Source organism: Symphalangus syndactylus, chromosome 7, assembly GCF_028878055.3.
Source record: "Symphalangus syndactylus isolate Jambi chromosome 7, NHGRI_mSymSyn1-v2.1_pri, whole genome shotgun sequence".
NCBI lineage: Eukaryota > Metazoa > Chordata > Mammalia > Primates > Hylobatidae > Symphalangus > Symphalangus syndactylus.
In genome coordinates this window covers 38609697-38630479 of record NC_072429.2, presented here as the reverse complement: position 1 = coordinate 38630479, position 20783 = coordinate 38609697, and the positions used below count along the sequence as shown (strand labels likewise).

Here is a 20783-nt window from a genome sequence, read left to right as displayed (position 1 = left end):
ATGTGCAGAAGAGTTTTTCTTAGGTTTTCTTCTGAAATTTTTACAGTTTCAGGTCTGACATTTAATACTTTAATTCATCTTTTTGTTAATTTTTTGTTTATGGTGAGAGATCGAAGTCCAGTTCTTTTTTCTACATATGGCTATACAGTTTTCCTAGCACTGTTTAATGAATAGGGTGTCCTTTCCCCAGTGTATTTCTCGTTGACTTTATGGCTGTAGGTATGTGACTTTTATTCTGGGTTCTGAATTATTGATGATACTGGTATGAGATGCAATAAGTTAGAGAGGATAAGTTGTGAGATTCAATATTTAATATGTTAGTTGAGGATACAAGCTCTCACTTATTATTGCATATTTAGACAATAATTTCACAAATACACTCCAGTGCCCCACAACCCTTATACCCTTCAAGTAATTTTCCACAAAGTGGAAGAAATGATCTTTGAAATTATTTTTAATCATGATGCTTTTTATATGACTCTCATCACCTTTATAGTAAGAATAAGATAAACCCAAGTCTTTGGCATAAAACTCTAGATTTGACCAAGATGCAGTAAGAGGGAGTGGTTTTACCCTCATACCTAAAAAGACTAATAAACTAGACAAAATATACTTAACAATGTTTCTCATACATTGGACACCAGGCACAGGACACTGATTCTCAAGGGAAGAAATAAATGAAGTGAGAACTAAAATGGCACCAGTTTGCTCCTTGGAGATTTTTCAGGTGAAAGCAGAGGAATGTGAAACCCAAGCAGACCTTAAATATCCATGAGGTGAAGACAAGAGTTCAGAGGGCAGAATTAGAGAGGTTGGGGGCTCTGCAGAGATACCCTTTCTAGTCTTCAGCTCAATGTTGATCATGATGTGTGTGTTAGGAAACTACATGAGGCCAAGGAAAGAACCCCCAAAATGAAGGACAGAGATAATAATCTTTGGAGTTCACACAGGACTGAAAATATTTTGTGGTCCTACCAGCAGAGTGAAAAACTTCATAATACACGAGTAGCATGTGGAGTGTTCGGTAGGGCATTGCCTCTGTAGTGTGCGGGTACAAGTGGTCCTAGAATAAAGGCTACTCTGGTTCATCTAACAAAACATTAAAGCAAGTCTCACACACACAAAAATATCAAACGTTTTCCAAGTAATTTAATTGCATCCAGGGACAAAGATGAAAAACATTTAAAGAAAATTTTTAAAAATCCAGTGTCTAACAAAATGAAATTCACAATGTCTGGTTCCAAAGAAGCAGGAAAATATAGCCTGTAATATGAAAAAATATAAATCAGGTAAACAGACCCAGAAGTGAGACAAACAGTGTAATTGATGATGAGGGCATTAAATCAGCTATTCTATGTGTTCAAGAAGGTAGAAGAAAAATAGAACATATTAAGTAGATTCAAGGAAGATACGTATTTTTAAAAAGTGTGTTTTTAAAGATGAGAAAACACAGTGCTTGTAGAGGAAAATGTACTATATGGTTATCAAGAACAGATTAGACAATGCAGAAAAAAAGGCTTGTAAGCTTGAAGACACAACATTGGACATCAACAAAAAGAAAACAGAAAAAATATTCTGAAGAAAAAAATGAAGAGAGCATTAGTAAGTTATGGGACTTCATGTAGCTTATAAGAAATGGTAAAATTATGAAAAATGAGAAGAAATAACTGAAATAATCGTGATTTGATAAAAACTATAAACCCATAGATACAAAGATCTTAGTGGATCTCAAGCACAAGAAACATGAAAGACACACAAAAACCTTTTTTTAAAGTTCCATCTCTGCATTTGGGTCTAACCATTACTCTCATTTCCAAAAAAATATAGTTTAGTTCTTATTTGTTTTATTTCCATAGCATTCTTTATTCTTACAATGCTGGTTATCCCGTCAAGTGCTTCAACACCTTCTAATATCTCTGAGGGCCAGGTCCTTTGTGGAGCCTGGTCATGACCATCTCTGCTCGGTCCATTCCTCCACCCTACTTCCAAGTCAGTATGGTCTCTTTAGTGGTTCTCTACTTATTTGTGTATAACTTTAATTATATTTTTTTCACCTGTTGCCTATGAGCTTCTCTTACTCATCTTTAAAATACCAATAATCAGTAGGTTCCACCTGGTAAGTGTTTGAGAGAAAAATGAAGAATGTAAGCTCTATGAATATATCTTTGTTGTTACTGTGTTTTCAGCATCTAATAATACCTAGAATAATCAGTCCTCAATTATTATTTTCAAAGGAAGAAAGGACTTTTCATTGGTTCACATTTGTAAAATCAAATGGTGTCTATGGGCTTCCATGTGCAAAACAAAAGATCCATGAGCTATATCCTAGTGTGTATGCATCTGTGTTTGTATATATATTTGTGTGCATGTAACCATAGATTTGATGGTGAGAAAATATACAAATAATTAATGAAATAAGAAAGATAATTTCAGATATTGAAAAGTATGATGACAATAAAACACATTGATTTAGGTTGGGGTATTTTAAATAGTTAGGAAAATCTTTACTGAACCAGTAATATTTGAACTGTTACTTCTGGAAAGAAGAAATGGCCATTTACTTATCTGAGACAGTAGTTTTCCAGGCAGAGGAAACAGTAAGAACAAGAGTTCTAAGGTAAACAGTGAATGATGGATTTGAGAAAGAGAAAGAACACAAGTGTGTGTGGGATATATGTACAAGGACCAAAGTCAACCTGTGAATTACTTGTTAAAATTAACAAGTAAACAAGACCAAGTAACAAGTAAACCAAGTAAAACAAGTAGGCCGGGCGCGGTGACTCACGCTTGTAATCCCAGCACTTTGGGAGGCCGAGGCGGGCGGATCACGAGGTCAGGAGATCGAGACCACGGTGAAACCCCGTCTCTACTAAAAAATACAAAAAATTAGCCGGGCGCGGTGGCGGGCGCCTGTAGTCCCAGCTACTCGGAGGCTGAGGCAGGAGAATGGCGTGAACCCGGGAGGTGGAGCTTGCAGTGAGCCGAGATTGCGCCACTGCACTCCAGCCCGGGCGACAGAGCGAGACTCTGTCTCAAAAAAAAAAAAAAAAAAAAACAAGTAAACCAAGTAAACAAGAAACCATCATACATAGGCTGACTAAAAGCAAGAGGCTGAAGGAAACAGCCCCATGATTCACATTCACCTTGAATGTCCAGAGTTTCTAATTCAATGATTATTGAGAGTGCCCTCTTACTTTGTCCAATAAATCCCTTGACTTCAAAATTCCTCACATCAGCACTTTTATTTCCCTGGTAGTTGTGACACCAAGCCTTATTACTATTAATACTGTGCACAAATTGTGCAAATCATCCTATAGGTTACTACATAGTGTAAGCTCTCTAACCCAAGGCTCTACTGGAGGCAAGTCTAACATATGCAAATTGGAAGATGATGACTTGATTGTAATTATCTCCATGGGCTAAACAGCGAAAATTATGGGTGTGTTACCTGTAGCACATTTCATTCTACCTAAACATTATTTTTGACTATTGTTTCTGTCTGTTTAAAAAAGGCCTAAAGTTTCTTTGGTTTCTGGTGTCTCTACTCTTTGGGGAAATACATTACGTAACTAAGATGAGGGATGTAACTGACTACCAAATTTATAGGTACTTAGATTCATTCATATATCCACTTAAAATGCAGCCTGTAGAATGTCAATAGTGAATTCTATTAGTGTATTTCCTATAAACCATGCAGATCTTATTTACCAAGAAGCCATCAGGTACCCTTTGGCTTTTTATTAGTGTGGCCTGTTTATTCCTCTTTGCAGGTGAGTTTTACGGAATTCTGGACCAGACCAGTCAATGACTGAAGCTGTAACATGATTTTTTTTATGATGATGATAAAGATGGTTAATCATAGTGACTACAAATCACACTTTTAATTTACAAGGAATTTTTATTTATAAATTAGCTCCTTTAATTTTCACTAAAATGCTATGGAAGAGATAGCTTTATCCAATTCGAAAAACAATGTTGCAAGTCAAAATGAGAAGACCTGCTCTAGGTCAAATAGGCCTCTTAATCTAGGAGTCCCAGGATTAGGAGTTATGTTCCCTTTAGTAGACCACAATTAACAACACTATGTTTACAGACAAGCTTCATCTTTAAAAAAAAATGTATATTGAATAAGAAATTCTCATCTTAGGTCAGCTTCAATAAATTATTGTCTAAAGAGTTTCAACTGCTAGAATTTTGCTGAGATCCTCCTATTTTATGAAAAGCTTTTGTTATTTTTTACCCCCTGGGTAGGCAAAGTGAAGAGATGATTAGATAGGTAAGTATATAGAGAAAGAGGAGAGAGAGAGAAAGAGAGAGAGAGAGATTAAGATTAACTTGCATAACACATAGCTAAAAAAGGACAGACACCTTGGGTCATTTGACTCCATTGCTATTGCTATTTCCACCAAGTATAATGACAACTGAAAGAAAAGCCTTGGCCCAACATTTCACTCCAAGACATATGAAACACATTATCCTCCTTCTTAAATATGCAGGTGTGGTGAGCCTGCTCCAAGCCAGAATTTTGACCTTACCCTCAAATGTGAAGGAGAGTAAAAATGGAAGACAATTCTACAGATGGGAAAATTTCCATTACTATAAGAAAAATTTAATGTTTCAGGTAAGATAACTGTAGCATCTAAAAAAATTAGTCAAAAAGCCTTCTGAAATGATTTGGAAAACAGGTACGTAAAGAGAGACGGCGCAATCTTACTCCATGCAACCAAGAACACCTTCAACAAATAGACAGTTTCTAAGACCTCAGAGTATGAACTTGATGAGAGTTTACTTTATTACTGCCTGACCTACAAGACACTCAACATTTATTATTGATATTGCTATTGTGTTATATCAGCAGTACTGGAGTTAGAAAAAAGCATGGGCAGGACAGATGGGAGCACTGAGTGTTTAAGAGGCAATGGTTTAGGCAAAATACAAAAGCATCTGTTGTGACCCATTTGTTATTTGGAAATTTACTACATTGAGTTCCATTAATGAGTACCTGCATGTGAAAATAACTTCTACAAAATTTACCTATTTTGATAGAGATATAGTAGAAGAAATTTAGCAAAATGTTAATTGATTAATCTTAATGGTGTGTGTATTGGTGTATTAGTTCATTTTCACGCTGCTTATAAAGATATACCTGAGACTGGGTAATTTACCAAGAAAGAGGTTTAATGGCCTCACAGTTTCATGTGGCTGGGGAGGGCTCACAATCATGGCAGAAGGCAAAAGGAATGTCTTACATGGAGGCAGAAAAGAGAAGAGAGAATCAAGCAAAAGGGATTTCCCCTTATAAAACCACCAGATCTTGTGAGAATTATTCACTAAACAAGAACAGTATGAGAGAAACTGCCCCCATGATTTAATTATCTCCCACTAGGTCCCTCCCACAACATGGAATTATGAGATTCAATATGAGATTTGGGTAGGGACACAGCCAAACCATATTAGTGGGTTTTCACTGCAGAATTCTTTAATTTTGTCTGTATATTGCAGCAGTTCATAATAAAAATTTTGAAAAATTAACCTGAGCTGTGTGTTTATATATATGTGTGTATGTATATATATATATGTAAACAATCCATCCATATATGTGTGAGTATATATATATATGTGTGTGTGTGTGTGTATGTGTGTCTGTGTGTTATATAAACAATCCAACTCTGTCTGGTTCCATAAGCTTCCTTTGATACTCACGTGAATTCCAGTCAGTTTAGAAGATAATTATGCAGGGAGAAAAAGTTGCTTTCTTACTATAGGAAACTTAAACTTGGTCTCTTTTGATGCCATAAAATTGCTTGTTTGATTAAAAGAAATCATCTATTATTTTCAAACTTCTCCTTCTTCTAAATAAGTTGAAGAGAAAATCAAACACAATCCAGAACCACTAAATCTGAAAGTCTTAGAATCGGAAGTAATTGGAAAAATGGTCTAGTTAATCTCTCCTCCGAAAGTTGAAATTTTCTTTAGAACTCTAAGATATTTATCCTGAACTTCCTTATATTATTTCTGCTCTCTGTAACTAAAAAGTTCAAATAATATCTTTCTTCTCCATAGTGATGCCCTTGAGAAGATGAAGCCAATGACAGTAACACTCCCGAGTTTGTGCTTTTCTGAGCTTACATTTTCTACTGCCATAAATCTATTTCACGCTTTATGGTCTCCAGACCTCACATTATCAAAGTTATCTTTTGGACATGCTCCAACTGATTCAAGTTTCTCTTATTTAGAGAAACCAATCTTGAATATTCCAATGTCTAATAACATTGAGCTTATGACGAACTAAAAATCCCAAGGTGATTTTCCCATGAGCTGCTGTTTGACGTAATAACTTGAAGCAACAATGCCAATTGTGTAATGTTATTTCTTAAACATGGGCTCTACTGTCTCCTGTTAACTCATAAAAATGCATTTCTTGTCACCATTCATCTTGATGAATACTGTCTGCATTCATTACTGCTAATGACCAATATTCAATGCATTTTTACTTGCTTTTAAAAGATAATTTGAGGTAAATAATTGACACATAAATCACTTGAAAGTTTCTCTCATGGCCACATAAACTTGGAGAACAAATAATAATACTAACTGAAGATAAGCCATCCCTTAACAATAAAAAAGTGAACACTGAATTTACCACTTTCCCAGATGGGTTTCATCATTTTAATTTTCTTCTGGGAGGAAGATACCTAATAGACACATATTAAAGTTTGAATATTTATGGAAGTTGGGGCATGGAGCTAATTTTGAAAATGACAGTTCATTCAAGAAGCAATACTTTCCAGTTTGTGAAAATTACTCTGTAATTTACTAAAGACTGTGACAGTGTTTGGCAGTTAGGGAGAAGAATTTTTCCAATATATAACATGGTGGTGGTGAGCATGGTTTATTTGAAGAGCATCTAGTGCAGAGTTAGGCTTAACTCCACCCAACAGTCAAGTCTGAAACAACTGACGGTACCATGAGGGCTTTCATTTTCTTTCTCTTCATTCTCCTGGCCATGTTCTCAGGTAAGAAAGTCACAGTCAATAATTTTCCTTCCAAATCTCAAAGTAAAGAATTAGAAATGTTAAGTGATTTAGCAATACTTTGTCAAAAGATTTAAAAATAGGCAATCCATCAGACAGAAAAATGGAAGAAGGTAAATTTCCAACAAAATAAATGTAGATCCAGAGTCATAAAAATACGGACTGAATGAAATAAGAGTGAATAGTTTGGTGTGGCTGAAGAGAAACAGATACAAGGAAGTAAGAAAGGCAAGACATGAGACTGGAAAGATGAATTTAGACTAATAGGCTTATGAGTTTGTGAATATTTAAGTTCATAATTTATAAGGAAATAGTTTTGTGATATGATCCAGGATTATATGGTCAAATAATAATGTGTTCAAATCTTGATTTTTTTTTTCCCATTCATGTGATTTGAGGAAATTTGTTTAACTTACTTGAATCTCAATTTTCTCATTTGAAAATGGAAATTATTATTCTTTCCTATAGAGTTATTTCGGGAACTATACAGATAATAGCTTTAGTTACCATTACTTGTGTTTTCTTAGGCACTTGACTCTCAACTTACTTTTCTCTATTCCTTACCTCAGTACAACAGTTAGGTGATTTTCAGATATGTAAATTTCTAGCTTTGAGATATAAATTTCTCAAGATAATAAATGACATAGTTAATACATTTCTCAAGATAAAAATTATAATAATGAAACTGATTCTAATTTATCCCCAAATCATAAGCTCCCACTTGACCATCTTTCTTATACCTAGTGAAATGAAATAATAAAAGTAAAGTGCCTCAGACCCCCCACTTCTTATATTTGTAACATCAAAATAGTGGTTCTCTTCTCATTGGAAACACTGCAAAGCTGTTTCAGAGTTTTGAGTACAAGAGTGATAATATTTATCTTGTTAAGAAATATCAGTCTTGTGGTAATACTAAAAATGAATTAGATTTAAGAAGTTGTACAGTAATGCCACTGAGGAGCTGCTGAAGTAACAGAGTTAAGAAAAAAAAGGGAGAGTTAAGAGATAGAATTAGAGAAAGGAGAACAATACGTGTGTGTGTGTGTGTGTGTGTGTGTGTGTGTGTGTGTGTGTGTGTGTTTTAAAGGGGGAAAACAGATATTCAGATAAAATTCCTTTATAGAACATATATTTCATATTTCATGATGGCAGGTACTGTAAGTGTTGTGACCTTCAGTGCCTTGCTAAGTGCTAGAAGGTATTTTGTGATGGAAGAAACTGTATTATATATGCAATGATTATATAGATTGGAAGATGAAGAAGAGAGATGAATCAGAAAAGCAATACTAAGCACATCCTAGAGTTTGTAAAATCAGAAGGGAAAAAATACAAAACAAAGCTGAAGATACTTATTTTCCAAGTTTTTAGCTTAAAAAATAGATGGTGAAACCACGTTATAATATCTTAATTGCCTCTTATTACTCCAAAATTCACCCTTAGTTTTTGTTTAATAAATTTTCTTATCCATGTAAGAAATGATGTATTATTAGGATTTTCATTGATTCATTACTTACATTAGCAAAAGAGGGAAATAAACTACCTGTTTATTACTAGAACACTGGCTAAATAAATTATGATAAACCCATAAAATGGGATACTATGCAACCAAAGACGGGAAATAAATAAATATGCTCTGTATGTATTGATGTAGTGAAACCTTCATTATATTGATTGTCCTTGGAGAAAACAAAGAGTAGAACTCTGTGTAGAGTGGCCACCAATTGTGTGGATAATTATATTCACATATGTTTGTAAATACATAGGATATCCATCAAATAATTCACAAAAACCTGTAAATGTGATGGTGTCTTAGGCACTTTACTTTTACCGGTTCCTAGGTAACAGGAAATAATTATGTCGTAGTTAGGAAATTATTTTTGTGGGGGATTTGGAGTGGGGGTACAGACAGGAAAGAAAAGGAAAGTATTTTTAAACTGTTTACTCTTTGCATCTTTGGGATTTGGCTCCATTTACTTGTGTCACCTGTTAAAAAAACTCAAAATCATTAACAAAAATATGTTACCGACTTTTTTTTTTCCTATTTCATCCACATATCTACTTTAATTGATTTCTACTTGGTGTTAGCAACAGTTAATGAACAATGTTTTATTCCTAGAACTGAAAGAATCCATACATGTACTCATCTCTTAGCTAAAAAAAATTATTTTTTCTCATTAATTTCTCTGGTTGAATCTTATGTTTCTTATGTACCTCCTCCTCCAGGAAGAAGAAAGGATTCCACACTCTCCGCTACCTTGATTAGGAGACTATTGTCTAGTTTACTCCTCACATGATAGCATTGATCATTCTACTATAATATAAAGTCCTACTTATTTGCCCCACTACTAGACTTCTCAGCTTCATGTGGGCAGGGCCGTGAATGTCTTGTTCATTCCTAGCTTTTTCTAAGCTTCTTTTATAATAATGAATTATTTAAATTTATATTTTTTTGTTAAATTGAATGAATGGCTCAGTTATACTCACAAACCATATCCACACTATACCACAGTTTAGTTAAGCAGGTTGCTACCTGCTAAGCTTCTGTGTCTTGACTAGGACCTTAATCACCTGCAGTAGTATACCATAGCATGCTCAGTGCATACCAATTTACTATCATTTGACTTTACTTAAATTGACTTGAAGGTATAAATGTGTATATTTATGGAAATATAAAGCAGAGCAATTGAAAATTCAAGTCAGACCCTAAGTATGCATCTGAAATAATCAACATCGGAATGATTTAAAATTGCATATATTGAAAAAAATACCAAAAAAACTATGCAGAAAACAAAATGTAAGCCTAATTACAATCTTTAAGAGAACCTCACATTAGGAAAGTGAATAAAGAAAGAGGAATTATCAAGCAAGAAGGAAAGGAAGAGAAAAATATACACTTCTACCAAAAAAAAAAAAAAAAAGGAAAAGAAGCATAGACCCAATGCAATACTTTTATACTTAACTCTAAAGTCATGCCATTTGTTTATTTATTGTTTTTTAGATCCTGCTCATTATGGAATATAATCTGAAAAAAATAAAACATATACACATACACACAATTATATATATTTCATTAGGGCATAGATATGCTTCCAAAATAAGTTGGAGAAGCTATAAAACATAGGATTTAAGAAATAATCATGACATTTACCATTCTCTTGAGTAGTTGACCAAAATAGAAGAAATATAACCACTAGAGACAGCATGATTGATCCTAGGGCCTTTTGTTGGAAATGGTGAACATAAAGCTGATTGAAAGAAACATGTTCTGAAGGAGAAAGGAAACAACTGTTTTAGGGATGGAAATGGAAAGAAAGATGGCTACAGATAACATGTATAGAGATGGAAGAGAGAAGAATAAAGTGGGGCTCACGTCTGCCAGCCTTTTCCTGTCTGGAAAGTTGATGGCGTTCTCCGTAAAGTGAAGCTGGAAAATTAGGGATAAAGTACTTGGTGTGAAAAAATAAGTTTATAATGAGCATTGAGCAGAGCCAGTTTGATTCATCAGAAAACCACTTAAAGGAATTGGGGGTAGAATGAAGTCTCAATTCAAATAATTCAGACTTTATGATTTAGAAATGGGGCAAGTTGGATTGATCTTCTAATTTTTGAAATCCATGTAGTAGAGTAAAGAAAACAAAGGAAGAGCCAAAATATTCAGGATATGAGGAAGAATGAGAAGATTCTATCTTGGGACTTGGTTAAAAAATCAAGAAAGCATTAAAAACATACTATATCTTGGACAAATGTTGATTTAAAATTATTTAATGTATATAACTTTATGTTCATTTTTTTCTGGTTGTGTTATTATTCCAGCATCTTCAACCCAGATTTCAAATACCAGTGTTTTCAAACTAGAAGAGAATCCAAAACCTGCACTTATTCTGGAGAAAAAAAATGAAGCTAACCATCTAGGAGGACAAAGGCATTCTAACAAGCGAGGAGGTGGTTATACACAAGGAAATCCAGGAATATTTAGTCTTCAAGGACAACCAGGCTATTTTAACAAGCTAGAGAAACCAAGAAATTTTAAGCAAGGGAGAACAGGAGTTTTAAACCAGCCTGGGATTTTAAAGAATTCAGGAAAATCTAACCAAAAAGGGAATCCAGAATCTTCTTATATGCAGGAAAACTCAGGATCTTCTAGCCAACTAGGGAAACCAGGGATTTCTACCCAACAGGGAAATCCAGGGTCATCTGGCCAACAAGGGAAACCAGGCTCATTTAGCCAGAAAGTGATGGTGGGGTCATCTAGCCAACAGGGGAAGCCAGGATCATCTAGCCAACACGGGAATCTAGGGTCATCTACCCAGAAAGGGAATTTAGGATCTTCTAGCCTACAAGAGCATCTAGGTTTATCTAGCCATCAAGGGAAGCCAGAGCCATCTGGCCAACAAGGGAAGCCAGGGTCATCTAGCCAACAAGGAAATCTAGGATCTTCTGACCAACAGGGGAAGCCAGGATCTTCTAGCCAACAGGGGAAGCCAGGGTCATCTAGCCAACAAGGAAATCTACATTTATCTAGCCAGCAAGGGAATCAAGGACCTTCTAGCAAACAGAGGAAGCCAGGATCATCCAGCCATCAAGGAAATCTACGATTATCTAGCCAGCAAGGGAATATAGGATCTCCTAGCCAACAGAAGAAGCCAGAGTCTTCTAGCCAACAAGGGAATCTAGGGTCATCTAGCCATCAAGGGAAACCAGTGTCATCTAGCCATCAAGGGAAGCCAGTGTCATCTAACCAACAAGGGAAGCCAGGGGCATCTAGTCAAAAAGGAAATCTAGGGTCATCTAGCCAGCAAGGAGATCTAGGATCTTCTAAGCAGCAGGGGAAGCCAGGGTCATCTAGCCAGCAAGGAAATATAGGGTCATCTGGCCAGGAATGGAAGCCAGAGTCATCTAGCCAACAGAGAAAATTAAGGTCACTTTACAACCAACAACAAAGAAAAAATATTGACAGCACTTTGGATGGCAATATAATGGACTTTCAGGTTAGTGCTAATAACTTCTTTTTCTCAGTCAACTTGATCCAGCAATTCTCTTTTCCAAGACTTAAAATGGTTTAAAAACCACAATGTGTTAATGAAAAGTCACTTGCAATGACACTGATTAAACAAAATGAGAAGAACTTTGGAGCTGATTATTTTCATGCATAATACTTATGATTATTAATGAATGTACTGCCCTTCTATTCTATCTTTCATTTCCCTCTATTATTTTCCACTCAAACCTCCCTACCTATACTAGAACAACTCAGATCCTCATCAACTGAGCCCACACCTTTGCCAGGTTTAACTTTCATGTCCATTTTTATCCCATCCATAATCTATAAATCACTGAAGTAATATTCCTAAATCAAAAATCCTCTCTGATATTTTGGACCCCTACTTGAAATTCCCCAGTGGCTTCATACTACCTAGAAGATGTAACTTAAACTCCTAAACATAGAATTTACAGATTTTCATGACTATACTGCATACTGTTTAGCCTCATTTCATGTCACTGTTGCTCACACACCACCCATATCATACAGAGCCCTTTGATTTTCCACTCATGTATTCCTAATACTAATGATTTCATCTATTATTAAACTCACCTTAACACTTTGTAATTGTCTATTATCAGCTAGATAATGAACTTCTTGAAGAAAGTACCATTTATTTTCAAACCTGTATCCCCAGAACCTAGAATAAATGTGACATACAGTAAGTTCTCCTGAACTGCATGTTAGATGGATAGATAAATGCCTGCTACTTGGAAGCTACCATTTCAAATAGGTGAACATCTATCTGATCCACATGTCTCCTGTATTCCCTTTTGAGTCCTGCTGCACTTTTACTTTCACTTGCCTGCCTCTCTTCCAACAATCGGCCTCCTAATTTAACAACTGCTTTGAATACGCCATTTGATACTCACATTCAAAACAATTTTCTAGAACACTATCTTATCATCTTAATGGAAACTTTATTTTTTTACCTCATAAATTTTCACCCCTCACAAGCCTTCCAGATGAAAGTCATTTGTTCTCTTAGTCATCATCACTTGACTGGCATGAAGTAGTAATCTCTCAGAGAGACTCCCTACCATTCAGATCCTAATGCCGTCACCAGCAGGTCTCTGAGTTTTTAGGATGTCACTTAAATTTTTGCGATTTTATATTTATTCTAGAATAGGAGAAATAACCATGTCCAATTAACAGAGTATGTGTGAAATAAATTGATCGTCATGAAAGGGTTGTATAATTTGGAAAATATGGAGGTATTTTTTTTTTATCTCCCTACAACATCTCAGCTCTGAGAATACCACATCATCTATCAAAAATGTCTCATCATTCTCATTAATGTCTCCGTTCTCACCTGCTAGTCAAAGCGTACTTATATTCACACGCTTCTGCCATTTAGCTCACATCCAAAGAAAATGCGTCAGGTATTATTTAAATAAATCCTGCATAATCCTACTTCCTGTATAATTTTTTTTCATGGGCATACCAAAAAAAGGGAATCAACAAATTATGACTGTATGCGCTTTGCATTTGCTTGTATGACTTTTCCCTGACTATTGTTTTTCCATGTAGAGGAAGAATTGCCTCCAGAAAATTAAAATGGAGGTAGTCTGACATATAGTAAGTGAGTAGTTTGCAAATATTTTCCTTGGTTCTGTGGGTATCTTTTCACTTCATTGATTGTTTCCTTTCCTGTGCAGAAGTTTTGCAACCTGATGTGGTCCATTTTTGCTATGGATTATCTGTGTTGGTTAGGTATTTCAACCTGATGTGGTCCATTTTTGCTATGGTTGTCTGTGTTAGTTAGGTATTACTCAAGAAATCTTTGCCAGTCCAATGTTCAAGAGAGTTTCAACACAGTTTTCTTGTAGTAGTTTCATTGTTTGAGGTCTTAGATTTAAGTCTTTAATCCATTTTGAGTTGATTTTTGTATAAGGTGAGAGATAGGATTGTGCTTTCATTTTTCTGTATATGGATATCCAGTTTTCCAGCATCATTTATTGAAGACTGTCCTTTTCCCAGTGTATGTTCTTGGCACCTTCACCAAAAATGGGTTCACTGTGCTGTGGACATATGGATTTATCTCTGGGTTCTTTATTCTGTTCCACTGATTTACATATCTGCTTTTATACCAGTACCATGCCATTTTTGTTACTATAGCTCTATAGCATAATTTGAACTCAGGTAATGTGATTCCTCAAGTTCTCTTTTTTGTTTTGTTTTCTTTTGCTTATGATAGCTTTAGTTATTCTGGGTATCTTTTGTTTCCATATGAATTTTAGCATTGTTTTTTCTATCTCTGTGAAGAATGTCATTGGCATTTTGATAGGGATTGCATTGAATCTGTAGATTGTTTTGGGTAGTATAGAGATTTTCACATTGATTCTTCCAATCCATGAACATAAAATGCCTTTCCATTTTTTAGTGTCCTCTTTAATTTCTTGCACCAGTGTTTTATAGTTTTTATTGTAGAGATCTTTCACTTCTTTGGCTAAGTTAATACCTAGGTATTTAATTTAATTTGTAACTAAGGTAAATTGAATTACTTTCTTGATTTCTTTTTCAGATTGTTCACTATTGGCATATAAAATGCTACTGATTTTTCTATGTTGATTTCCTTTCCTGCAACTTTACTGAATTTGTTTATCAGTTCAAATAGTTTTTTGGTGGAGTCTTTAGGTTTTTCCAAATATAAAATCAGATTACGTGCAAACAAGGATAATTTGGCTTCTTTCTTTCCAATTTGGATGCCCTTTATGTCTCTCTTGTCTAATTGCTCTAGGAGGACTTACAGAACTGTGTTGAATAAAACTTGTGAAAGTGGGCATCCTTGTTGTGTTCTCAATCTTGGAGGAAAGGGTTTTGGTTTTCCCTCATTTAGTTTAATACTAGCTGTGAGTCTGTTGTACACTGCCTTCATTTTGTTGAGGTATAATCTTTCTATATCCAGATTTCTAAGGCTTTTTATCATAAAGGGATGTTGAATTTTATCAAATGCTTTTTCAGCATTAATTGAAATGATCATATAGTTTTTGTTCTTTATTTTGTTGACATGACATATCACATTAATTAATTTGTGTATGTTGAAGCATCCTTGCACCCCTAGGATAAATCCCAGTTGGTCATGATGAATGATCTTTCTAATGTGTTGTTGAATTTGGTTTGCTAGTATTTTGTTGAGAATTTTTGCATCAATATTTATCAGAGACATTGGGCCATAGTTTTTTCTGATGTCTCTTTGTCTGGTTTTGGTATCAGGATAATACTGGTCTCACAGAATAGAACAGGATTGGAAGTATTCCCTTCTCTATTTTTCAGAATAGTTTGAGTAAAATGATATTAGATCATCATTAATTATTTGATAGAAGTAAGCAGCGAAGCCATCAGATCCTGAGCTTTTCTTTACTGAGTGACTTTCGACTGTGGCTTAAGCCCGTTAGTTGTTATTTATCTGTTCAGGTTTTGGATATCGTCATGGTTCAAGTTTAGGTTGTTTGTGTCTAGGAGTTTGTCCATTTCTAGATTTTCCAATTTATTTGCATACAGTTTCTCACAGTAGTCACTAATGATCCTTTGAGTTTCTGCAGTATTGTTGTAATGTCTCCTTGTTCATCTCTGATTTTATTTATTTTTGAGCTTCTCTCTTTTTTTCTTAGTCTGGCTAACAGTTTGTCTAATTTGTTTAACTTTTCAAAACACAACTTTATGTTTTATTCATCTTTTACATTATTTTCTTCATTTCTAATTCATTTATTTCTGCTTTGATCTTTACTATTTCTTTTCTTCTACTAATTTTCGATTTGGTTTGCACTTGCTTTTCCAGTTCTTCAAGATGCATCATTGGGTTATTTACTTGAAGACTTTCTTGTTTTTTGATGTAGGTCCTTATAGCTACAAACTTACCTCTTAGTAATGCTTTTACTGTATCCCATAGGTTTTGGTATGTTGTGTTTCCATTATCACTTGTTTCAAGAAAATTTTAAATTTTATTTTCTATTTTTTCATGGACTCACTGGTTATTCAGGTATATTTTGTTTAATTTCCATGTGTTTGAATAGTTTTCAAAATTCATTTTATTAATGATTTCTAGTTTTATTACATTGTGGTCAGAGAAGATGCTTAACTTTATTACAGTATTTTTTGAATATTTTAAGACTTTCTTTGTGAGCTAACATAAGGTTTATCCTTGAGAATAATTTATCTGCTGAGGAGAACAGTGTATATTCTGCAACCATTGAATGAAATGTTGTGTAAATACTTATTAGTTTTATCGGTTCTATAGTGTAGATTAAATACAATATTTCTTCTTGTGTCTTCTGTATGGAAGATCTGTCTAATGCTCAAAGTGTGGTGTTAAGTCTCCAGCTATTATTGTATTGGGATCTTTCTCTCTTTAGCTCTAATAGTATTTTCTTTATATATCTGAGTTTTCCAGTGTTGAGTAAATATATACTTACAATTGTTATATGCCCTTACTGAATCGACACCTTTATCATTATAGAGTGACCTTTTCTCTTTTTATAGTTTTTATCTTGAAATTTATTCTGTCTAGCTACTCCTGCTCTTTTGTGGTTTCCATTGGCATGGCATGGGGTATTATTTTTCATCCCTTTATTTTCTGTCTATGTGTATCTTTACAGGTGAAGTGTACTTTTTTTTTCTTCTTTTCTCCTTTCTTTTTTTTGGGGGGGGTGAGGGGACAAACTCTTGCTGTGCAGCACAGGCTGGAGTGCTGTGGCGAAATCTCAGATCACTGAAACCTCTGCCTCCTAGGTTCAAGAGATTCTCCTCCCTCAGCCTCCTGAGTAGTTCGGATTACAGGTGTGTGCCACCACGCCCAGATAATTCTTTTACTTTTAGTAGAGATGGGTTTCACCATATTGTCCAGGCTGGTCTTGAACTCCTGACCTGAAGAGATTCACCCATCTTAGCCTCCCAAATTGCTGGGATTACAGGCATGAGCCACTGCACCTGGCCTGAAGTGTGTTTCTTGTAGGCAACAGAGCATTGGAATTGTATGTGTGTGTGTTTGAGACAGTTTCACTCTGTTGCCCAGGCTGGAGTGCAGTGGTGTGATCTCGGCTCATTGCAACCTCTGCCTCCCAGTTTCAAGCAATTCTCCTGCCTAAGTCTCTGGAGTAGAGTAGCTGGGATTACATGTGCACATCACTACTCCCAGTTAATTTTTGTACTTTTAGTAGAGATGATGTTTCGCTATGTTGGCCAGGCTGGTCTTGAACTCCTGACCTCAAGCAATCTGCCTGCCTTAGCCTCCCAAAGTCCTGGGATTACAGGCTTGAGTCACCATGCCCAGCCTGTGTATATCATGAAAAGTCATTGTAGTTATTATTTTTGATTGGTTCATCATTTAGTCTCTCTTCTTAAGAGTAGTCTATACACCACAATTATGATGTTATAATATTCTATGTTTTCCTGTGCATTTACTATTACCAGTGAGTTTTGTATCTGCAGATGATTTCTTATTGCTCATTCACAGCCTTTTCTTTCTGATTGAAATGTTCTCTTTAGCATTTCTTATAAGACAGGTCCGACATTGATGAAATCCCTCAGCTTTTGTTTGTCTCAGAAAGTATTTATTTCTCCTGCCTGTTTGAAGGATATGTTTCCTAGATTTACTATTCTAGGGTTAAAGTTTTTTTTTTTTTTTTCCTTCAGCATGTTAATTATATCATGCTACTCTCTCCTAGCATGTATGGTTTCCACAGAAAATCTGCTGCCCGACATGTTGGAGATTTGTTGTATGTTATTTATTTATTTTCTCTCACTGCTTTTAGGATCCTCTCTTTATCCTTGGTATTTGAGAGTTTAATTATTAAATGACTTGAGGTTATCTTCTTTGTGTTAAATCTGCCTGGTTTTCTATAACTTTCTTGTACTTGAATGTTGATAACTTCCTCTATGTTTGGAAAGTTCTTTTATTATCTCTTTGAATAAATTTTCTATTCTTATCTCTTTCTCTGCCTTCTCTTTAAGGACAATAACCTTTAGAATTGCCCTTTTGGGGCTATTTTCTAGATCTATGGGCATGCTTTATTGTATTTTATTATTTTTTTCTGCTCCGTGTATTTTCAAATAGCCTGTCTTCAAGCTCATTAATTTTTTCTTCTGCTTGATCAATTCTGTTACTAAAAGACTCTGATGTATTCTTTGATATGCCAATTGTATTTTTCAGCTCCAGAATTTCTGCTTGTTTCTTTTCAATTATTTCAATCTGTTTGTTAAATTTATCTGATAAAATTCTGAATTCCTTCTCTGTGTTATCTTGAATGTCTTTGAGTTTTCTCAAAAGAGCTATTTTGAATTATCTGCCTGAAAGATCATATATCTCTGTTTCTCCAGAATTGGTCCCTGGTGCCTCTCCCTTGACCCTTGGTTCATTTGGTGAGGTCATGATTTCCTAAGTGGTCCTGATGTTTCTGCATGTTCGTTGTCATCTGAGCATTGAAGAGTTAAGCATTTATTGTAGTTTATGCAGTTTGGGCTTCTTTCTGCCCATCCTTCTTGGGCAGGCATTCCAGATATGTGAAAGAACCTGAGTGCTGTGATCTTGTGATCTAAGCTGTATTTGCATTAAGGGGCACCCCAATCCCAGTAACACTGTGTTTCTTGCAGACACATAGAGGTACCGCCTTGATCATCTTGGATAATATCCAGAAGAATTATCTGGATTACAAGGCAGAGATTCTTATTTTCTTCTCTCACTTTCTTACAAGCTAATAGTCTCTCTCTATATTCTAACCTGTCTAGAGCTGGGCATTGGGCGACACAATTATCTCAGTGGCCACCATCAGTAGCTGGGTCAGACCTGAAGACAGCACAGCACTGTGTCTCACCTCTGTAACCACTGCTGGGCTACTATCTATGTTTTCTCAGGCCCTGGAACTCTATAGTCAGCAGGTAGCAAAGCCTGCCAGGCTTGCATCCTTCCCTAGAAGGTAGTGAACTCCCCCAGTCCCTGGGCCAGTTCAGAGAGAGGTGCCATCCAGGAGCCAGAGAATGGATTAAAAAAACTTAGAAGTCAACCGGATGTTCTATTGTGCTGCAGCTGAGCTGACACTCAAACCACAAGATGCAGTTTTTAACACTCTTCCCCCTCCTTTCCATAGGCAGAGGAGCCTCACCCTGTGGTCACCACCATCTAAGGCCCATGGGGAACACTGTTACCTTAAGGTCCAAGCGCTCTTTATTCAGCTTGTGGTGATTGCTGCCTGGCCTCAGACTTATCCTTCAAGGGACTTTGTCTCTGTTCTTACCCAGGGCAGGTCCAGAAATGCCATCCAAAAGCCAAGGCCTATAATTAGGGACCCTAAGAGCCTGCTTGGTGGTCTATGCCCTTGTGGCTCAGCTAGTACCTATGGTGCGAAACAAAGCCCTGTTTACTGTTCCTTCCACTTTTTCTCAAGCAGAAAGAGTCTTTTCCAATAGTCATCACAGCTGGGAATGTATTAAGTCTCACCTGAAGCCAGCAAGTCTCAGAGTCTCACTCAAGGCCCTTGGTGTACTACTTGGGAATTGCTGCTGATTATTCAGGGGCCAAGGGCTCTTTATCAGCAGGTGATGGGTCCTGAAAGGACTGGATCCTTCCCTTCAAGGCAGAAGGTTCCCTCCTGGCCCAGGGTGTGTCTAGATATGTCATCTGGAAGCTAGTGTCTGGAAAGGGGCCTCATGACTCTAACTGGTGCCCTCTGCTATTGTTGCTGAGCTGGTATCCACGATGCAAAACATCTTAGATATCTTTACTCTTCCCTTTCTTCTCCTCAAGTGAAAAGAATAGGTCTCTTTTGGAGCCCAGAGCCTTTTAGCCTGGGGTTGGGGGAGGGGTGGTGCAAGTACTTCCTTAGTCACCCTGGCTGATGTCTCAGGTCATGTGCCTCCCAAGTCCACTGGCTCTGAGCCCTGTTCAGCAGTAAGACTCACCTAGGATTTGCAGTCCTTGAGGCCTAGACTGTCTTTCAAATTTCTGTAGAGCCCCAGAGCATGTTAGTCCATGGTAGCAAGGCTTGCCAGAGCTCAAGTTCTGACTGCTGAGATGGGCAATTCTCCTTTCGCTATGCCTGATTTAACTGCTCCCTCCATGGGTGGGCATCACCTGAGTTCAACTCAGTTTTGCCTTCTGCTGTGACAGGGTAGCACTGATTTCAATGCAATGTCTCACAATTGCTGTGCTCTCTTTTTCCCATGCACACAGATTCTCTGTCCATGCCACACTGCCTCTGCAACGGGATGAGAGACAGGTGGCATCAGCAATTCAAGACTCTTTCCTCACCTTTTTAGTGCCTCTTTCAGTGACAAAGTTCAAACTAGATACTATGAGAGATCACCTGATTTTTGGTTCTTACCTAGATGCTTCTTTTGTGTAGATAGTTGTTAAATTGGTGTCTTTGTTGGAGTGGGGAGGATAATCAGTGGAATCTTCTCTTTGCTATCTTGCTCCACCAAAATATACCCCTTTTTTCAGTTCTATTGTAAGAATTAAATACAAGAATCAATAAAATAATTGGTTGATTACAATGCTTAATAATTAATGGGTAATGAATATTTTTATTATAATATCTGAAATAAATTAATTACCCGATTCCTAATAATCTTTCACGTTTCTACAGACTGGCAGTGCCAGCAGCAAGAACTCAATTAGAAAAACAAAATGTCAGTCTGTCTACAAACCAGTCTGTGGTTCTGATGGAAAAACCTATGGTAACCACTGCATACTTCGTGAAGCAAAGTGGTAA

General features: G+C 36.2%; 1 protein-coding gene and 1 long non-coding RNA gene across 2 annotated transcripts; one reads left to right on the top strand and one right to left on the bottom strand.

Annotated features, from left to right (window-relative positions):
- Positions 1-3755: 3755 nt before the first annotated feature.
- LOC134737209 (uncharacterized) lies at positions 3756-20263 on the bottom strand. The gene is made up of 4 exons (XR_010121869.1): positions 13008-20263; positions 10405-10458; positions 10183-10299; positions 3756-7052 (listed from the first exon to the last, which is right to left on the bottom strand). It is a non-coding gene; the product is annotated as an uncharacterized lncRNA (long non-coding RNA).
- Positions 7429-12425, top strand: MARCOL (MARCO like). Its single transcript, XM_063643228.1, has one exon. It carries the CDS (start codon positions 10799-10801, stop codon positions 12095-12097), a length of 1299 nt encoding a protein of 432 aa, XP_063499298.1. The 5' UTR covers positions 7429-10798; the 3' UTR covers positions 12098-12425.
- Positions 20264-20783: the final 520 nt, after the last annotated feature.